The 21,292-nt window shown below is 44.9% G+C and overlaps 1 protein-coding gene across 1 annotated transcript in view; it reads right to left on the bottom strand.

Annotated features, from left to right (window-relative positions):
• The window catches only part of glb1l (galactosidase, beta 1-like), a 105,254-nt gene that overhangs the window by 10,546 nt on the left and 73,416 nt on the right, over positions 1-21,292 (bottom strand). Inside the window, exons 10-12 of the mRNA XM_060828182.1 lie at positions 9,650-9,768; positions 6,158-6,232; positions 5,995-6,084 (exon numbers count right to left, since the gene is read on the bottom strand). Coding sequence (XP_060684165.1) covers positions 5,995-6,084; positions 6,158-6,232; positions 9,650-9,768 — 284 coding nt within the window. The remainder of the gene's footprint in view (positions 1-5,994; positions 6,085-6,157; positions 6,233-9,649; positions 9,769-21,292) is intronic.

The following is a 21,292-nucleotide window of genomic DNA, read 5'->3' as shown; positions in this document are numbered from 1 at the left end:
AGTTTTTGTCCAATGTATACAGGAGGGTTTCCTGACACAGTATGTCGAAGGGCCGACAAGAGGGGAGGCCACACTGGATCTGGTACTTGGTAATGAACCAGGCCAGGTGTTTGATTTAGTTGTAGGTGAACACTTTGGAGAGAGTGACCATAATTCAGTTACGTTTAGTTTAGCGATGGAAAGGGATCGGTACATGCCACAGGTCAAGAGTTATCGATGGGGCAAGGGCAATTATAATGCGATTAGGCAAGAATTAGGATGCATAGAATGGGGTAGCAAAATGCAGGGGATGGGGACAATGGAAATGTGGGGCTGGTTTAAGGAACAGATATTGCGTGTCCTTGATAGATATATCCCTGTCAGGCAGGGAGGAAGTGATAAGGTAAGGGAACCGTGCATTTACTACAGAAATTGCATCTCTTGTTAAGCAGAAGGAGGAGGCTTATGTGTTAATGAGACGAGATGGTTCAGATGAGGCGATGGAGAATTACAGATCAGCTAGGAAGGATTTAAAGAGAGAGTTAAGAAGAACAAAGAGAGGACACAAGCAAGTCTTTAGCAAGTAGAATAAAGGAGAATCCTAAAGTTTTCTATAGGTATGTGAGGAATAAAAGGTTGATTAGGGTAGGAATAGGGCCAGTCAAAGACAGAAGTGGGAAGTTGAGTGTGGACCCTGTGGAGAGCGGAGAGGTGCTAAATGAGCATTTCTCATCGGTGTTCACTCAGGAAAAGGAGAATATTGTAGAGGAGAAGAATGAGGTACGAGATATTAGACTAGAAAGGATCGAGGTTAGTTATCAATTCCAGAAGGAGTGAAAGTAGGTAAGTCTCCTGGGCCGGAGAGGATTTATCCGAGGATTCTCTGGGAAGCTAGGGAGGAGATAGCAGAGCCTTTGGCTTTGATATTTGAGTCATCATTATCTACAGATTTAGTACCAGAGGACTGGAGGATTGCAAATGTTGTGCCCTTGTTCAAGAAGGGCAGCAGAGATGATCCAGGTAATTACAGACCAGTCAGCCTTACTTCTGTTGTAGGAAAGGTTTTGGAAAGGATTATAAGAGATAAGATTTATAATCATCTAGGAAGCAACAATTTGATTTCAGATAGTCAACATGGTTTCGTCAAGGGCGGGTCGTGCCTCACAAACCTCATTGTGTTTTTTGAGAAGGTGACCAAGCATGTAGATGGGGGTAGGGCAGTTGACGTGGTAAACAATGGTCTTCAGTGAAGCCTTTGATAAAGTTCCACATGATATGCTGTTGGAGAAAATTCTGGATCAGTGGTGCTGGAAAATCACAGCAGTTCACGCAGCATCTGAGGAGCAGTAAAATCACCGATCCTCGGACGCTGCCTGAACTGCTGTGCCTTTCTCCAGCACCACTGATCCAGAATCTGGTTTCCAGCATCTGCAGTCATTGTTTTTACCTGTTGGAGAAAATACAAAGGCATGGGATTGAGGGTGATTTAGCAGTTTGGATTAGAAACTGGCTTTCTGTAAGAAGGCAGCGAGTGGTGGTCTATGGAAAATATTCAGCCTGGCGTCTGATTACTAGTGGTGTGTCACAAGGATCTGGTTTGGGACCATTGCTGTTTGTCATTTTTATAAGTGACTTAGACGCAGGCATAAGTGGATGGATTAGTAAATTTGCAGATGACACTAAAGTCGGTGGAGTAGTGGACAGTGTGGAAGAATGTTACAGGTTGCAGAGGGACTTGGATAAACTGCAGAATTGGGCTGAGAGGTGGCAAATGGAGTTCAATGCAGCTAAATGTGAGGTGATGCACTTTGGGAAGAATAACAGGAAGGCAAAGTACTGGGTCAATGGAAAGATTCTTGGTAGTGTGGATGTGCAGAGGGATCTTGGAATCCATGTACATAGATCCCTGAAAGTTGCCACCGAGGTGAATATTGCTGTTAACAAGGCATACGGTGTGTTACGTTTCATTGGTAGAGAGATTGAGTTCCGGAGCTGCAATATCATTCAAAACGCTGGTGCGGCCACACTTGGAATATTGTGTACAGTTCTGGTCCCCATATTTTGGGAAGGATGTGGAAGCATTGGAAAAGATGCAGAGGAGATTTACCAGGATGTGCCTGGTCTGGAGGGAAGGTCTTATGAGGAAAGGCTGAGAGACTTGAAAGAAGAAGGCTAAGAGGGGATTTGATAGAGACATACAAGATGATCAGAGGATTAGATAGGGTAGGCAGTGAAAGTCTTTTCCCTAGGATGATGATGTCAGTGTGTACAAGGGACATAACTACAAATTGAGGGGTGATAGATTTAAGACAGATGTCAGAGGCAGGTTCTTTACTCAGAGAGTGGTAAGGGCGTGGAATGCCCTACCTCCCAATGTCGTTAACTCAGCCACATTAGGGAGATTTAAGCAATCCTTAGATAAGCACATGGATGATGATGGGATACTGTAGGGGGATGGGCTTAGATTAGTTCACAAATCGGCGCAATATCGAGGGTTCTGTGCTGTATTGTTCTATGTTCTAAAGGAAGGGATACTACCACTGCACCACAAGAGCACTCCTCCCCTGCCCGCCCCAGAATCCAACTTTGTTTTTCACCTGTTTATTTTTTATCCAGCCAGATCAAGTAATGTTATCACACACCGATAAAGCAGGAGGGACTTGAGCCTGGGCCTGCTGATTCAGAGGGACACTACCACTGTGCCACAAGAGCTCCCCCCGCACATCATCTGCTTTCCCCCCCCCCCACTTCTTTCTACCCAATAGTGTTACCTACTCAAAAGTGAGTAACCTTCCCCCCATCAACCCCCACCAGTAAAAACACCCGTGGAGACAATTCCATGGCTCTGTTTTCAAAAGGTTTCAGGTGAGGGCTCAAGTTCCATCTGGGGAAGCCATTGTCTATTACCAGGGGAACTCATACTCAACAAGCTCCATAGGGAGATTAATTAGTGACTCTCCATGGGCCTAATCGGGGTTCTCTCACCACCATCTCTGCACTCCCTATAATTTTATACAGCTGAAACATGGCCTTTCTCAGTGTCGTCTCTCCAAACAAAACAACCCTAGAGTGTCTGGTCTGTCTTCATAACTAAAACTCTCCAGACCATGCACCATCCCAGTGAGTCTCTCCTGCATCCTCTCCAGTGCTATCATATTCTTCCTATAATGTGGATTCAGGGACTGCACATAATACTCCAGCTGCAGCCTAACCATGTTTTACACTGTTTCAGCATAATCTCTCTGCTCTTAAACCCGTGCCTTGGTTAAAAAAAGGCAGTCCACCACATATCTTCTTAACCATTTTATACATGCACACCAAGGTCCCTCTGATCCTCAGTGCTTCCCAGGGCCCTACCCCTCGTCATGTATTCCTTTGTCTTGTTTATCCTGTTCATGCACATCACCTCACATTTATACAGAGTAAATTCCATTTGCCACTGACTAGCCTGTCTATATCCTTCTGTAATCGAAGGTTTTCTTCCTCACTATTTACCACCCCCACCAATTTTCACATCATCCATGAACTTTCTGATCAACCCTCCTACATTCGTGTCCAACTGATTTATATAAATCACTGACAGCAAAGACCCCAACTCTCACCCTGTGCATCCCCACTGGACACAGACTTCCAGTTAAAAGATCACTCCCTCAACGATCACCCTCTGCTTCCTGCCACTCAGCCAATTGTGGATTCAATTGTGGAAACTTTCCTTGGATCCCTAAGGGCTCTTAACCATGCTATCAGTCTCCCAGTAGGAACCTTATAATGCATCAACCGCACTGGCCTCATCTACGAGCGTCTTTACTCCTGTTCTCTCTACATAACTGTTCTGTTATGTATGTCCAGTGGGTTGGCTATTGTTTCTCTGGCTAGGGTTTTGTCAATTGAAGTGAACAGTGCCGTCACGTCGAATGATACCATGGTTTCTTCTTTGTCTATGTGTGTATTCCTGATGACGTCCAAGAATTCCTGTGTTGATTGTATGGAGTGTTTGGATCCGCTGACTAGGTGTTTCAGCAAAAACTGAAACACAGGAGGCCGAACCTATCAACAAGGACGGCATACTTAAACTACTGGACCTGTGCCTCACCACACACTTTACATTCAACAATCAGATATACGAACTAATCAACGGAACACCCATGGGATCACCAATCTCGGGACTCATAGCAGAGGCAGTTATGCAAAGGTTAGAACATACAGCCCTACCACAAATCCAACCCAAACTCTGGATCAGATATGTTGATGACACCTTTGTAATCATCAAAAACACAGATATAAAAAAAACACACCGAATCATCAACGCCACACTCAAAGGAATCCGATTCACACGAGAAGAAGAAAAGGATAGCCAACTCCCATTCCTAGACGTGTTAGTAGAGAGAACACCCAACGGAGAATTCACCACAAGGATACACAGGAAACCAACACACACAGACCAAGTCTTAAACTATGAAAGTAACCACCCCAACACACACAAACGAAGCTGCATCAGGACACTATTCAAAAGGGCCACAACACACTGCAGTACACCAGAACTGCGAAAAGAGGAAGAGGAACATCTATACAAGGTATTTGCCAAAAACGGATACCCACGCAACTTTATCACCAGATGCCTAAGAGATAGACCGAGGAACGAGGACATGCCACAACCAAAAGGACTAGCCACTCTACCATACGTCAGGAGCGTCTCAGAACTGACAGCCAGACTACTGCGATCCTTAGGACTCATAACAGCACACAAGCCAACTTCCACACTCAGACAACAACTCACTAGAACAAAGGACCCAATACCCAGCATGAGCCAAACTAACGTAGTTTACAAAATACCATGCAAGGACTGCACAAAACACTATATAGGACAAACAGGAAGACAGCTAACAATCCGCATCCATGAACATCAGCTAGCCACAAAACGACACGACCAGCTATCTCTAGTATCCATATACTCAGACAACCAGCAACATGAATTTGACTGGGAAAACACCACTATCATAGGACAAGCCAGACAGAGAACAGCCAGAGAATTCCTAGAAGCATGGCATTCATCCCCAAACTCCATCAACAGACACATTGACCTGGACACCATATACAAACCACTACAGCTGAAACTGACACCCGGAAATGGCAAGAACATCCATCAACAGACACATCGACCTGGACCCCACATACAAATCACTGCAGCTGAAACTGACACCCGGAAGCGGCAAGAACAAACCAATATAAATACCGGAAGAAACATCAAAGCAGCGCTTCACACGAGGCTCCAACAGCACTGATGATGTTCCCTAGCCAGGGAACGAAACGTTTGCAGCAAAAACTTCCAGCTCGGCGAGCAGAACCACAACAACAGATACCCGAGCTACAAATCTTCAATCAGATTTTAAATATTCAATGAAGCTGTCAAAGTCTTCTTGAAACCTTTTTGCAGCCTTCTCACAGCTTATCCAGTTTGGTATCATCAATAAAGTCAGAAGTCTTACAACAGAAATCTATATTCATAGCATCCAATGCATCCAGGCTCAATGATGCCAAATCACTGCTAGTCATCGCCCACTTTGTGCCCTCTGAAAATTACCGTCATGCCCATGTCAAAATTTACACCAAATTCCATTCAGACTCATCCATGTGCTTTGTTGATCTACACTTGGTCCAGCAAAGCTCCAAATTTAAAAATCTCTTCCTTATTATTGTATCTACCTGTGCCTGCCCGTGCCAATCTCTATCATCTCCTCCAACCTCAGAACAGTGTAAAGAGGCTCTGCCATTTCTCACATTGCTCACTTCTCCTCAGGAATCCCTACAGCTACAAATTCACCGCTCATGTACACGACTGGGGATGGGAGGGTGGTGATAGCGGGATTAAAACTAATTCAATTCTGTTTTGAAATTTTTGCAATAATCTGCATTCTATCCCATTTTAAATACATGTCCTTTTGATGCACGTTGCATTAAAGTGGAACTGCACCTAGACCTAGCTCAAAAGCTCTTCACAATGCACTGACCTCCTACCTGTTGCATTTGCTCAAAGGTCAAAGGGTAAGTGCTATTGACAGCTCCTCCGGGTGACAGCACATTCAGGAAATCCAGTAGTGCTCCGAACTGAAAGATAAAAGCAACAGTCAGCCAGAGACCACAGGGAAGCCACAAACAACCCAACAGGCTAAACGCTTACCTTGGTCATATGGACAGTACCATATGCAAACTTCACAGTGGGTGGTGGTACTGGACCCAAAGGGACAGCTCGAAACTGAGAATAAAATAAGAGAGAATAAAAAATTAAGCTGCAACATTTCTCACAAATGAATACAGCCCCCATGAAGAGCTTCCTCTACACTGTCCCCATCAAACACGCCCAGGACAGAGACAGCATTTGGTTAGATACAGCGTAAAGCACCTTCCACACTGCAAATTTAAATATTCAGCAATTGAGAATGTGCAATGAGATGTACTTGCATTGAGGAACAGAGTTTCACAGATAGAAAGATGTTGAGGAAGTGGAACTCAGGATTACAGTCTAATTCGCTGGCAGAAAGTCTGAATGAAAACTGAACCGAGGCTGACACTCCCACGTGCAGTACTGAGGGAGTGCCGCACTGTTGGAGATTCAGTGCTGAGGGAGTGCTGCACTGTCGGAGGGTCAGTGCTGAGGGAGTGCCGCACTGACGGAGGGTCGGTGCTGAGGGAGTACCGCACTGTCAGAGGGTCAGTGCTGAGGGAGTGCCGCACTGTCGGAGAGTCAGTACTGAGGGAGTGCCGTACTGTCGGAGAGTCAGTACTGAGGGAGTGCTGTACTGTTGGAGGGTCAGTATTAAGGTAGTGCTGCACTATCAGACGGTCAGAACTGAGGGAGTGCCACACTATTGGAGGGTCAGTTTTTTCAAGGTCTCTATGAACCGGGGTGAGGTCCCAGAGGATTGGAGAATTGCTAATTTTGTCCCCTTAGTTAAGAACGGTAGCAGGGGTAATCCATGTAATCATAAACCAGTGAGCCTGACGTCAATGATAGGGAAGCTGTTGGAGAAGATATTGAGGGATAGGATCTATTCCCATTTGGAAGAAAATGGGCTTATCAGTGATAGGCAGCAAGGTTTGTACAGTGACGATCATGTCTTACCAACTTAACAGAACTTTCTGAGGAAATGACAATGTGGATTGATCAGGGAAAGGTTGTTGATGTTATATACATGAACGTCAATAAGGCGTTTGATAAGGTTCCCCGTGGTAGGCTGATGGAGAAAGTGAAGCTGCATGGGGTCCAGGATGTTCTAACTGGATGGATAAAGAACTGGCTGGGCAGCAGGAGACAGAGAGTAGTACTGGAAGGGAGTTTCTCAAAATGGAGACCAGTGACCAGTGGTGTCCCACAGGGATCCGGGCTGGGACTATTGTTGTTTGTGATATACATAAATGATCCGGAGGAAGGTGTTACGACAGGGGGGTAAACTCTCCTGCTTAACTTAAACCAGCAACACAGAAAAGAATTGTCCCATGCGATAGTCTGTGAAAATTCCAGAGGCCACGAACTATTTAAAGTAAATAGTTAAAGTAAAGTAAAAATTAACACCTTTACTTCTTAAGGTATAACGGAGAATGATTAACTAACAACTATTTACATCTCCTTTCTCTAACCGATCTTTTTCTTTCCCTTCTATAACACAAGTCCAATAGGATTTACCAAAAATTCAAGAATACAAAACCAGCCAGAAATCGAGTTTTCCTTTCTTCTTCGGGATTATCCTTCCCAGGTTAAAGGTACCTTTAAGAGAGCTACTCTCTGGGCCGTCTGCAGGTGTCGTTGGCTTGGCAGTTCTCCTTCCAACTGTTAAATTTTCCCTGGTCTTATACCCCCAAAGCATTGGCTTGTGTCAATGGCTTTGAAGAATGTCAATATACAGTAGCGCCTCGACATACGAACGACCCCGTTCACGTACAAATTGGTTTATGAACAGGATTGTACATAAAATTTTGCTTCAACGTACATACGAAATTCAAGGTACAAACGAAGGTATGAAAGCAAAAAGCCCGTGTGCGACCACGTGGTTTCATTGTTCTGCCTTGCTACACGCTTGTTAAACACAAAAGCTCTCGGGCCCTGCGTGATCTCATTCAGTTCGTCTTTGGGGTGTGCGCTGTGGACAGTGTTTGTTGCTACGCCCAAGCATTCTTACACTATCCGAACAATGGGAAAAATCGATTTGGTTCGTGAACCGGATCCCAGAACAGATTAGGTTCGCAAGGCGAGGCGCTACTGTACTCAATTCAAACTTAATTGGAATTTGATATTTTTCGGGTATAGTTTAAATTGATTAGCCAAATTTGTTTTTTTTTTATTTCCAGGCAACGCTGCTAATCTAGCTCTCCACCAAGTATTACATTGTTACTTTATTCAGAACACTTGGTGCTGTGACAGGTAGTTCTGCTAGCTTTAACTCTCTTAAAGGTACAGTACACCCACATCTCCATACGAAAGATTAGCAAGTGTGCAAATGACACTAAGATTGGTGGAGTAGCAGATAGTGAAGAGGATTGTAAGAGAATACAGCAGAATATAGATAGATTGGAGAGCTGGGCACAGAAATGGCAGATGGAGTTCAATCTGGGCAAATACGAGGTGATGCATTTTGGAAGATCCAATTTAAGAGCAAACTATACAGCAAATGGAAAAGTCCTGGGGAAAACAGATATACAGAGAGATCTGGGTGTTTAGGTCCATTGTTCTCTGAAGGTGGCAACGCAGGTCAGTAGAGTGGTCAAGAAGGCATACAGCATTGCTTTCCTTCATCGGACGGGGTGTTGAGTACAAGAGTTGGCAGGTCACGTTACAGTTGTATAGGGCTTTGGTTTGGCCACATTTGGAATACTGCGTACAGTTCTGGTCGCCACATTACCACAAGGATGTGGATGCTTTGGAGACGGTGCAGAGGAGATTCACCAGGATGTTGCCTGGTATGGAGGGTGCTAACTATGAAGAGAAGATGAGTAGATTAGGATGATTTTCATTAGAAAGATGGAGGTTGAGGGGGACCTGATTGAGGTCTACAAAATTATGAGAGGTGCAGACAGGGTGGATAGCAAGAAGCTTTTTCCCAGAGTGGGGGACTCAATTACTCGGGGTCATGAGTTCAAAGTGAGAGGGGCAAGATTTAGGGGAGATTTGTGTGGGAAGTTCTTTACGCAGAGGATGGTAGGGACCTGGAACACATTGCCAGTTGAGGTGGTAGAGGTGGGCACAATAGCGTCATTTAAGATATATGTAGACAGATTCATGAATGGGCAGGGAACAGAGGGATACAGAGGCTTAGAAAATAGGCAACAGGTTTAGATAGAGGATCTGGATCAGTGCAAGCTTAGTGGGCCAAAGGGCCTGTTTGTACAGCAAACCGTGGGAAATGGATATCGAGATAGTACTTTGACCAATATTCCTTCCTAAAACAGCAGCCACTAACAATAGTTAACTATTTATAAAACTATTGCTACTTATGGCAGTTAGCCATACATAGGTTAACTCCTTCAAACAGTAAATCTATGATTAGAATCTGATCCTGTCCATTCCACCACCTCCCTTCCCACCTCTTCAGATACACTCCCTATTGTGTCTTCAGTCTCCCCTGAGCTCTGGTCACATCATCCTGTTCTGATAGAGGCGAGGGTCATTGGTTCATACCTTACTAATCACATCTCGCAGTGCATAAAACTTCTGTGTGGGATCTCCTGCCTCGGACAGAGGGGCATTGTAATCATAGCTGGTGGTAATAGGACGGTACTTGGTATTGTAGTCAGCACCTGTGGAAGGAATTAATCAGGATTCGGATATCATGGTATTCCCCAAAACTCCATCACCTACTCCCTGTGCCTCCCATACACAGCCTTCCCCAGTCCCTCACAGAGATACAAACTGATTGAAAAACATTCAGACAGCTCACAAAGTTCGGCCCACTGTGCTTGTGCTGGGGGTCTGTTTGTGTTAGTTCTAATTTGGCATTTTTGTCTCCAATTTTCAAAATTTCTCAAAGTTTAGAATCTTGACAACTCCATGTTAATATTGATTATGAAAGTAGCTTCAAGGACCTGTTCAGGTCAGGTGGCCCAGCCACTCAGGACTGGAGGGGAGTCATAGTCATGAAGATGTACAGCACAGAAACAGACCCTAACTCGTCCATGCCAAACAGGTATCCTAAACGAATCTAGTCCCATTTGCCAGTGTTTGGCCCATATCCCTCCAAACCCTTCCTATTCATGTACCCAACCAGATGCCCTTTAAATATCAAAATTGTACCCAACTCCACCACTTCCTCTGGCAGCTCATTCTATACACATCACCCTCTCCATGAAAAATGTGTCATTCAGGCCGCTTTTAAATCTTTCCCATTAAATCAATGCCCTCTAGTTCTGGACTCACCCACCCCAGGGTAAAGACGTTGTCTATTTACCCCATCCATGTGCCAATCATGATTTTATAAACCTCTACAAGATCATCCCTCAGCTTCCGATGCTCCAGGGAAAACAGCCCCAGCCTACTCAGCCTTTCCCTATAGCTCAAATCCACCAACCCTGGCAACATTCCTGTAAATCTTATCTGAACCCTTTCAAGTTTCACAACATCTTTTCTACAGCAGGAAGACCAGAATTCAATGCAGCATTCCAAAACTGACCAAACCAATCTCCTGTACAGCCACAATATGACCTCCCAACTCCTGTACTCAATGCACTGACCAATAAAGGCTCTCATATCTTTACTATCCTATCTACCTGCAACTCCACTTTCAAGGAGCTATGAACCTGCATTCCAAGGTTTCTTTGTTCAGCAACACTCCCTAGGACCTTACCATTAAGTGTGAAAGTCCTGCCCTGATTTGCCTTTCAAAAATGCAGCATTTATCTAAATTAAACTCCACCTGCCATTCCTCAGCCCACTGGCACATCTAATCAAGATCCCCTTGTACTCTGACATAAACACCTTCGCTGTCCACTACACCACCAATTTAGGTGTCATTTACAAACTTATTAACTACACCTCCTAAACGTCTGGATATCAAACCTACAGCTCAGCAGCAAACCTACACCCTACACCTCCTGTGTTCACATACAAATCATTTATATAAATGACAAAAAGCTTTAGACCCAGCACCTATCCTTGTGGTACACCACTGGTCATAGGCCTCCAGTCTGACAAACAACCCTCCACCACCACCCTCTGTCTTCTACCTTTCAGCCAGTTCTGTATCCAAATGGTTAGTTCTCCCTATTTTCCACGTGATCTAACCTTGCCAACCAGTCTACCATATGGAACCATGTCGAACATCTTCCTGAAGTCTATATAGATCACATCTACCGTTCTGTCTTCATTAACCCTCCTCGTCACTTTTTCAAAAAACTCAATCAAGTTAGTGAGACACGATTTCTCACACGCACGAGAACTAACGTGCTTCCACTTTTCAAGATGGATGATAGAGATAAACAAGGGAATTACAGACCATTGAGTCTCACATCAGTGGTCAGGAAACTACAAGATTAAATTCTTAAAGAGAATTAAACTCCACTTGAGAGGCAAGGTTTGATCAGCCAAAGTCAGCATTTCTTTATCACAGGGAGGTCATGCCGAACATTTCATGGAGGTGCCCAGGTGTGGATGAGGACAGTGAAGTTGATGTAGTTAATATACATTTCAGCAATCACAGGAATAGGAGTGTGTGTAGGCAATTAGACTCATAGAGATGTACAGCAAGGAAAAAGACTCTTCGGTCCAACTCACCCATGCCGACCAGATGTCCTTCTCTAGTCCCATTTGCCAGCCTTTGGCCCATATTCCTTTAAAGCCTTCCTATTCATATACCCATCCTGATGTCTTTCAAATGCTGCAATTGCACCAGCCTTCACCGCTTCCTCTGGCAACTCATTCCAAACACTCACCACCCTCTGTGTGAAAACGTTGCCCTTTAGGTCTCTTTTATATCACTTTTATCTGCTTACATAGAACAATACAGCACAGAACAGGCCCTTCGGCCCACGATGTTGTGCCGAACATTTGTCCTAGCTTAAGCACCTATCCATGTATGTATCCAATTGCCGCTTAAAGGTTACCAATGATTCTGACTCTGCCACTCCCACAGGCAGCGCATTCCATGCCCCCACCACTTTCTGGGTAAAGAACCTACCCCTGACATCCCCCCCATACCTTCCACCCTTCACCTTAAATTTATGTCCCCTTGTAACACTCTGTTGTACCTGGGGAAAAAGTCTCTGACTGTCTACTCTATCTATTCCCCTGATCATCTTATAAACCTCTATCAAGTCACCCCTCATCCTTCGCCGTTCCAATGAGAAAAGGCCTAGCACTCTCAACCTATCCTCGTACGACCTATTCTCCATTCCAGGCAATATCCTGGTAAATCTCCTCTCCAAAGCTTCCACATCTTTCCTAAAGTGAGGCGACCAGAACTGCAAATGTGGCCTTACCAAGGTCCTATACAGCTGCAACATCACCTCACGACTCTTGAATTCAATCTCTCTGCTAATGAACACTAATACACCATAGGCCTTCTTACAAGCTCCATCCACCTGAGTGGCAACTTTCAAAGATCTATGAACATAGATCCAAAGATCCCTCTACTCCTCCACCTTACTAAGAACCCTACCGTTAACCCTGTATTCCGCATTCTTATTTGTCCTTCCAAAATGGACAACCTCACACTTGACATCGTTGAACTCCATCTGCCACTCCTCAGCCCAGCTCTGCATCATATCGAAGTCCCTTTGCAGCCGACAACAGCCCTCCTCACTATCCACAACTCCATCAATCTTCCTATCGTCTGCAAATTTGCTGACCCACCCTTCGATTCCCTTTTCCGAGTCATTTATAAAAATTACAAACAGCAGAGGACCCAGAACTGATCCCTGCGGAACTCCACTTGTAACTGGGCTCCAGGCTGAATATTTACCATCTACCACCACTCTCTGACTTCGACCGGTTAGCCAGTTCTCTATCCAACTGGCTAAATTTCCCACTATCCCATGCCTCCTGACTTTCCGCATAAGCCTACCATGGGGAACCTTATCGAATGCCTTACTAAAATCCATGTACACCACATCCACTGCTCTACCCTCATCCACATGCTTGGTCACCTCCTCAAAGAATTCAATAAGACTTGTAAGGCAAGACCTATCCCTCACATATCCGTGCTGGCTGTCCCTAATCAAGCAGTGTCTTTCCAGATATTAATAAATCCTATCCCTCAGTACCCTTTCCATTACTTTGCCCACCACCGAAGTAAGACTAACTGGCCTGTAATTCCCAGGGTTATCCCTATTCCCTTTTTTGAACAGGGCCACAACATTCGCCACTCTCCATCCCCTGGTACCACACCCATTAACACTGAAGACGAAAAGATCATTGCCAACAGTTCTGCAATTTCCTCTCTTGCTTCCCACATAATCCTAGGATATATCCCGTCAGGCCCGGGGGACTTGTCTATCCTCAAATTTTTCAAAATGCCCAACACATCTCCCTTCCTTACAAGTATCTCCTCCAGCTTACCAGTCCATTTCATACTCTCCTCTTCAATAGTACGGTCCCTCTCATTTGTAAATACTGAAGAAAAGTACTCATTCAAGACCTCTCCTCTCTCTTCCGACACAATACACAATCTCCCACTACTGTCCTTGATCAGACCTACCCTCGTTCTTGTCATTCTCATGTTTCTCACATACGCATAAAAGGCCTTGGGGTTATCCTTGATCCTACCCGCCAAAGATTTTTCATGCCCTCTCTTAGCTCTCCTAATCCCTTTCTTCAGCTCCCTCCTGGCTATCCTGTATCCCTCCAACGCTCTGTGAATTTTGTTTCCTCAACCTTATGTAAGCCTCCTTCTTCCTCCTTACAAGACATTCAACCTCCCTCGTCAACCAAGGCTCCCTCACACGACCATCTCTTTCCTGCCTGACAGATACACACATATCAAGGACACGTCGTATCTGTTCCTTTAAAAAGTTCCACATTTCAACGACATCCTTCCCTGACAGCCTATGCTCCCAATTTATGCTCCTCAGATCCTGTCTTGTAGCATCGTATTTACCCTTTCCCCAATTGTAAAACCTACCCTGTTGTGCGCACCTATCTCTCTCCATAACCAAGGTGAAAGTCACAGAATTGTGGTCACCATCACCAAAATGCTCACCCACTAACAAGCCCATCACTTGCCCCGGTTCGTTACCAAGTACCAAATCCAATATGGCCTCCCCTCTGGTTGGACAATCTACATACTGAGTTAAAAGTGAAGTCTGCAGATGCTGGTGTCTTATTGAATGCTGTCATTCCTGATGAAGGGCTCTGGCCCAAATCGTCGAATTTCCTGTTCCTTGGATGCTGCCTGACCTGCTGTGCTTTAACCAGCAACACATTTTCAGCTACATACTGAGTTCGAAAAGCTTCCTGGACACACTGCACAAACACCGTCCCATCCAATCTACTTGATCTAAAGAGCTTCCAATCAATATTTGGGAAGTTGAAGTCGCCCATGACTACTACCCTGTGGCTTCTGCACCTTTCCAAAATCTGTTTCCCAATCTGTTTCTCCACATCTCTGCTGCTATTGGGGGGCCTATAGTAAACACCCAACAAGGTGACTGCTCCTTTCCTATTTCTGACTTCAGCCCATACTACCTCCAAAGGCAGATCCCCCTTGAACTGTCTTTCTGCAGCCGTTATACCATTTCTAATTAGCAATGACACCCCCCCTCCTTTTTTACCACCCTCCCTAATCTTACTGAAACATCTGTAACCAGGAACCTCCAACAACCATTCCTGTCCCTCATCTATCCACGTTTCCGTGATGGCCACAACATCGTAGTCCCAGGTACCAATCCACGCCTTAAGTTCATCCACCTTATTTCTGATACTCCTTGCGTTGAAGTATACACACTTGAACCCATCTCTGTGTCCGCAAGTATTCCCTGTCAGTGCTACCTTCTCCACAGCCTCCCTACATTCTTGGACATCCTGAAAAACAGCTAACCTACTTGCTGAATTACAAGTCCCGATCCCAGCCCCCTGCCAAATTAGTTTAAACCACCCCGAAGAGTGCTAGCAAACCTACCTCCCAGGATATTGGTGCCCTTCTGGTTCAGGTGCAACCCGTCCTGTTTGTACAGGTCCCACCTTCCCCAGAATGCAGTCCAATTTTCCAAATACCTGAAGCCCTCCCTCCTACACCATCCTTGCAGCCACATATTCAACTGCACTCTCTCCCTATTCCTTGCCTCATTGTCACGTGGCACCGGCAACAACCCAGAGATGACGACTCTGTCTGTCCTAGCTTTTAGCTTCCAGCCTAACTCCCTGAGCTCCTGAATGACCTCCCCACCCCTCTTCCTACCTATGTCGTTGGTGCCAATGTGTACCATGACTACTGGCTGCACACCCTCCCCCTTAAGGATTCTGAAAACACAGTCCGAGACGTCTCGGACCCTGGCACCCGGGAGGCAACAAACCATCCGAGAGTCTCGCCCATGTCCACAGAACCGCCTGTCTGTCCCTCTAACTATAGAGTCTCCTATAACTAGCGCTCTCCTCCTCTCCCCCTTTCCCTTCTGAGCCTCAGAGCCGGACCTCGTGCCAGAGACCCGGTCACTGCAGCTTACCCCTGCTAGGCCGTACTCCCCAACAGTATCCAAAGCGGTATACTTATTGTTGAGGGGAACGACCACAGGGGATCCCTGCACTGCCTGCTTCCTCCCCTTCCCACCTCTAACTGTTACCCAGCTACCTCTATTCTCTGGCGTAACTATGTCCCTGTAGCTTCTATCTATCACCCTCTCAGCCTCGCAAATAATTCTCAGTTCATCCAACTCCAGCTCCAGCTCCAGTTCCCTAACGCAGTCTGTGAGGAGCTGGGGCTGGCTGCACTTCCTGCAGGTGAAGTCGGCAGGAGTATCGGTGGTCACCCCTACCTCAAACATCCTGCAGGAGTAACATTCCACTGCCTGCGCTGCCATAACTCTACACTTAGTCTCCAAAGCAAGAACACTAAGTAGCTTACCTGGTCAGCCGACTGAGTCCTTTTGTTTAGGTTAGAGGAGGAGGGAAGGTGGGAGACACTACACGTGTAGTGTCTCGGGTTCCTTATCGACTCAAACTTCTTATATAAAAGGCTTTGGGATTCTCCTTAATTAGAATCATAGAGATGTACAGCATGGAAACAGACTCTTCGGTCCAACCCGTCCAAGCCAACCAGATATCCCAACCCAATCTAGTCCCATCTGCCAGCACCCGGCCCATATCCCTCCAAACCCTTCCTATTCATATACCCATCCAAATGCCTTTTAAATGTTTCAATTGTACCACTTCCTCTGGGAGCTCATTCCATACATGTACCACCCTTTGCCCCTTAGGTCTCTTTTATATCTTTTCCCTCTCACCCTAAACCTATGCCATCTCGTTCTGGACTCCCCCAACCCAGGGAAAAGACTTTGTCTATTTATCCTATCCATGCCTCTCATAATTTTGTAAACCTCTGTAAGGTTACCCCTCAGTCTTTGATGCTCCAGGGAAAACAGCCCCAGCCTATTCAGACTCTTTTCTGAACCCTTTCAAGATTCACAACATCTTTCCGATAGGGAGGAGACCAGAATTGCATGCAATATTCCAACAGTGGCCTAACCAATGTCCTGTACATCCGCAACATGACCTCCCAACTCCTGTACTCAATACTCTGACCAATAAAGGAAAGCATACCAAACGCCGCCTTCACTATCCTACCTACCTGCGACTCCACTTTCAAAGAGCTATGAACCTGCACTCTTTGTTCAGCAACACTCCCTCGGACCTTACCATTAAGTGTATAAGTCCTGCTAAGATTTGCTTTCCCAAAATGCAGCACCTCGCATTTATCTGAATTAAACTTCATCTGCCACTTCTCAGCCCATTGGCCCATCTGGTCCAGATCCTGTTGTAATCTGAGGTAACCTTCTTCGCTGTCCACTACACCTCCGATTTTGGTATTGTGACCTGTGTTTCATCAGAAACATATTCATTTATTTCTTGAATCTGTTACTGATTCTGCTTTCACTGCCCTCTGGGACAGAGAGTTCCACAGATTCACAACCCTCTGAGAGAAACAGTTTCTCCTCATTTCCGTTTAGAACCTCCCTCCTCTCACTCTATATCTACATCCTCTTGTTGGAGACTGTCCCACAGGAGAGAACATCTGTTTAACAACCACCTTATCAATCCCTTTAGTATTTTATATCCCTCAATCAGAATCCTCCTTCATTCTTCAGAACTCCAGTGAGTACATGTCCAAGCTATCGAACTGCTCCTCTTACGACAGAGCTTTCATCGCTGGAATCAACCTAGTGAACCCCCTCTGAACGATCTCCACTGCTACCACATCCTTCCTCCTCAAGTAATGAGACCAAAACCTGACACAGTACTCTAGGTGTGGATTCACCAGCAACATAGATAATTGTAACAGCACGTTTTTGCTTTTTTAACCCAGTCTTTTTACAATAAATGCCAAGATTTAATTTGCCTTTCTTATTATACGCTACGTAAAAGGTAAAAACAATGACTGCAGGTGCTGGAAACCAGATTCTGGAGTAGAGTGGTGCTGGAAAAGCACAGCAGTTCCGAGAGCAGTAAAATCGCATTCCTGATGAAGGGCTTTTGCTCGAAACGTCGATTTTATTATACGCTACACCTGCACACCCACTTCCTGCGATTTGTCACAAAGCTGGCCCTTTTTTATGGCCTGTGCCTTTTCCCAAGGATACTGTATTCTTGATTTTTTTCAGAGGGGTCACAAAACACTCTGAGATCTGAAACACCTGCTTTGGTACAGAAATAAAAGGGTATTGAGAGGCCTTTTTGTTTATATCTAAACAGATGAAACTTGAGGCCAAAGCTTTTATGTTTTTAGAAGTGATCTGAAGTCAAGGGGCCATGGCCAGTTCTCTAGCTGAGCAGTTCAGTCAGAACTAGTTTGGGAGTTCAGCTGTGGACTGTGTGAAGAAAGATTGCTAAACTCTCTCTCTCCTTCTGCCCTTCTAATTTCGATCTGTAAGCTTTTGCTTCATTTTTACTGTGTTTAAGGGTTTGCTTACTGGGACTGTTATGTATATTCGGAACAGCACAATTAAGTCTCGTTTGGATAGACTGAGTTCTGTAGGGTTTCTTTATTCGGTTCTTTGTGCTTCATTGTGTAATTTTGTGAATACATTTTGTCTGTATTAAAACCTGAAGTCAACCTAGCTAACGTACACTGAGAATTACTCAGAGTAAAAGTACCAAAACAAATTGCAAAGTTATGGTCAGGGGTTTCTTGCTTAAGAATGTTTTGAGTGGTCTGACCTACTCCAGAATAGTTTGGGGGCTCTTTGCCGGATTTTAAACAGCTAGTTATAGATGCTAGTGTCTTTATTTCGGGTGTTGGTTTGCTTGGGTAGACAAAGCTTTGGATAGTAATGGCTCTTTCAGTTGCCAAATGTTTTCTGGAAGTGGATGTGGTTTTGGAAGTTTTGCAAAAAGTGAATGAGACCAAGCTGCAGGAATGAGCAGAGAAGCTGGAATTGGAGCTGCCTGCTTCTGTGAGGGAAGGAGAGATAATGACAGCAGCAGCTCAGCACTTACACTTGCTGGAGAAACCATCATCTGTAGAGATGGCAAGAATTGAATTGCAAATGTAGCAGCTTGAGTTAGAGGTGAGAGATAGGGACAGGATCGCAGAATTGAAACAGTTTGAGTTACAATTAAAAGCAGAAGAGAAAGAAAAAGAGTTTGAACTTCAGAAACTGACACTTAAAAAGGAAAGTCAGTTTTAAAAGGCTCGAGATAAAGGCTGAAGGCAAGTCTAGTGAGGGAGAGAGCGAGGATGAGCAAACCCATGGTGGGCGAAAGCCAAGTGAGAAACTGTTTAAGTATGTTTAAGCAATGCCTAAATTTGATGAGAAGGATATGGAAGCATTTTTCATCTCATTTGAAAAGGTGGCTAAACAAGTGCAGTGGCTGAGTGGCAATGTTGATCCAAACAAAACTTGTAGGTAGGGCTAGTGAGGTATTCGCATCTCTATCAGAGGAAGTATCTGGGGAGTATGAGGAGGTGAAAAAAACATTTTATGTGCCTATGAGCTTGTACCAGAAGCCTATAGACAATGTTTCAGGAATCTAAGGAGAGACCCTGGTCAATCCTATATTGAGTTTGAAAGGATCAAACACAGTAATTTCAATAGGTGGATAAGAGCTTTAAAAATAAAGCAAATTTTAGAGTAGATTCCCTACAGTGTGGAAACAGGCCTTTTGGTCCAACCAGTCCACACCGACACTTCGAAGAGTAACCCACCCAGACCCATTTCCCTCTGACTAACGCACCTATCATTATGGGCAATTTAGAATGGCTAATTCACCTGACCTGCACATCTTTGGACTGTGGGCGGAAACCGGAGCACCCAGAGAAAACCCAGGTGGACACGGGGAGAACGTGCAAACTCCACACAGACAGTCGCCCGAGGCTGGAATCGAACCCGGGTCCCTGGTGCTGTGAAATGGCAGGAAATGACATCACCAACCTAAGTGAAATTCACAACTAATCTTGGAGGAATCTGTTTGGGCGAAGTTCATAGCACAGAATCAGACAAGTTAATCGTTGTTTTAAGTGTGTCCAATAGAAAGGCTGCAATAGTGAGCAGAGTGGGTTCTTTCTTGATTAGATGTTTTGGGAGATATGTCTCTTGATTAAATTTAAAATATAAGCCACTGGGGCAGTGTTTTGTAGAGGAATATGACAGTGTTATTTTCTGGGTCTGTCGATTGTGAAGGAGTAAAAATGGCCTTTAGTACAGTGCTATGTACTCCTAGTCAGATGTGGGGGTTTAAAGAGAGTTTAAGGGTTTCTGCGGATTATATCTGCCATAAATGGTGTTGGATGTGAATCTTATCAGATCGAAAGGATCGGTTGGACAGACAGTTACAGCAACAGTATGTGATGGATGGCAGTTATAGGAAGGGGAGAAAGTCTCAGATACAGTCACATAGATGGGTTAACTCCAGGAAAGGTAAGAGAGGTAGGCAGCTAATGTAGGAGTCTTTTGTGGATATGCCCATTTTAAACTGGTATGCTGTTTTGGAAAACGTAGGGGGTGATGGATTCTCAGGGGAACGTAGAACGAACAGCCAAGTTTCTGGTATTGAGACTGGCTCTAATGCAACGAGGGGTACATTGGCTTCCAAGAGATCAATTGTGTTAGGGGATTCTGTAGTCAGAGGTACAGACAGATGTTTCTGTGGCCAGCAGGGAAAAAGCAGAATTATGTGTTGCTTCCCTGGTGCCAGGATCAAGGATGTCTCAGAGACGGTGCAGAATGTTCTCACGGGGGAGAGGGGCCAGCAAGAGGTCATTGTCTACATCGGAACCAACGACATAGGAAGGGAAAAGGTTGAGATTCTTGAAGGAAGATTACAGGGATTACTCTCGGTGCTACGAGCTAGTGAGGGCAGGAATAGGAGGATAGAGCAGATGAATGCATGGCTGAGGAGTTGGTGTATGGGAGAAGGATTCACATTTTTGGATCATTGGAGTCTCTTTTGGGGTAGAAGTGATCTGTACAAGTAGGACAGATTGCACCTAAATTGGAATGGGACTAATACACCGGCAGAGAAATTTCCTAAAGCTGCTCGGGGGGATTTAAACTAGTAAGGTTGGGGAGTGGGACCCAGGGAGATAGTGAGGAAAGAGATCAATCTGAGACTGGGAGAGTTGATAACAGATGCGAGTCAAACAGTCAGGGCAGGCAGGGACAAGGTAGGACTAATAAACTAAACTGCATTTATTTCAACTCAGGGGGCCTAACAGGGAAGGCAGATGAACTCAGGGTATGTTTAGGAACAGGGGACTGGAATATCATAGCAATTACAGAAACATGGCTCAGGGATGGGCAGGACTGGCAGCTTAATGTTGCAGGTTACAAATGCTACAGGAAGGATAGAAAGGGAGGGAAGAGAGGAGAGGGAGTGGCATTTTTGATAAGGGATAACATTATAGCTGTGCTGAGGGAGGATATTCCCGGAAATACATCCAGGGAAGTTATTTGGGTAAAACTGAGAAATAAGAAAGGAATGATCACCTTATTGGGATTGTATTACAGACACCCCCAATAGTCAGAGGGAAATTGAGAAACAAACCTGTAAGGATATCGTAGCTATCTGTAAGAATAATAGTGTGATTATATAGGGGATTTTAACTTCCAAACATAGACTGGGACTGCCATAGTGTTATGGGTTTAGATGGAGAGGAATTTGTTAGTTGCATACAACACAACT

This window comes from Hemiscyllium ocellatum, chromosome 7, assembly GCF_020745735.1.
Source record: "Hemiscyllium ocellatum isolate sHemOce1 chromosome 7, sHemOce1.pat.X.cur, whole genome shotgun sequence".
Lineage (NCBI taxonomy): Eukaryota > Metazoa > Chordata > Chondrichthyes > Orectolobiformes > Hemiscylliidae > Hemiscyllium > Hemiscyllium ocellatum.
Note: the sequence above shows the minus strand (reverse complement) of the source record. Positions and strands in the feature narration are given on the sequence as shown.